Source organism: Octopus bimaculoides, chromosome 25 (genome assembly GCF_001194135.2).
Source record: "Octopus bimaculoides isolate UCB-OBI-ISO-001 chromosome 25, ASM119413v2, whole genome shotgun sequence".
NCBI lineage: Eukaryota > Metazoa > Mollusca > Cephalopoda > Octopoda > Octopodidae > Octopus > Octopus bimaculoides.
Window position 1 is genome coordinate 27581211 of NC_069005.1, and position 469 is coordinate 27581679.

The following is a 469-nucleotide window of genomic DNA, read 5'->3' on the forward strand; positions in this document are numbered from 1 at the left end:
CCACCACTAGCACCACCACCACCACCACCACCATCATCATCATTACAAGCTCTACCACCAAAACTACAACCATCTTTATGATCACCACCACCATCATCATTACAAACACTACCACCAAAACCACAACCATCATTGCAACCACCACCACCACCATTATTACAAACACTACTACTAGCAGCACTTCTACTGCGGATACTCTCACCACCAATACTAAAACCCAAACAAACTATTGCAGGTTGTGAAGGTATTGTAGAAGATGTGATTCTACTTGGAGCACCTGTCAGTGCCAAGAGTTCCAATTGGGAACAGCTTCAAAGAGTGGTGTCTGGTAAATTGATAAATGGCTACTGTAGGTTGGTAAAAGTTTTATTGTAAAGTTCTTTAAAAACCCTTTAGCATTTCAACTGGGCCACATCAGGCCCAAATATTCTACCTTTTTTTGTTTGTCTTTTTTTTTTTTTTTTTTTTT

At 39.7% G+C, this 469-nt stretch overlaps 1 protein-coding gene across 1 annotated transcript in view; it reads left to right on the top strand.

Moving 5' to 3' along the window:
- LOC106879683 (transmembrane and coiled-coil domain-containing protein 4) overlaps positions 1-469 on the top strand; it is a gene marked incomplete at its 3' end in the record, with an annotated part of 35646 nt that overhangs the window by 31348 nt on the left and 3829 nt on the right. Inside the window, exon 12 of the mRNA XM_052976640.1 lies at positions 236-353. Coding sequence (XP_052832600.1) covers positions 236-353 — 118 coding nt within the window. The remainder of the gene's footprint in view (positions 1-235; positions 354-469) is intronic.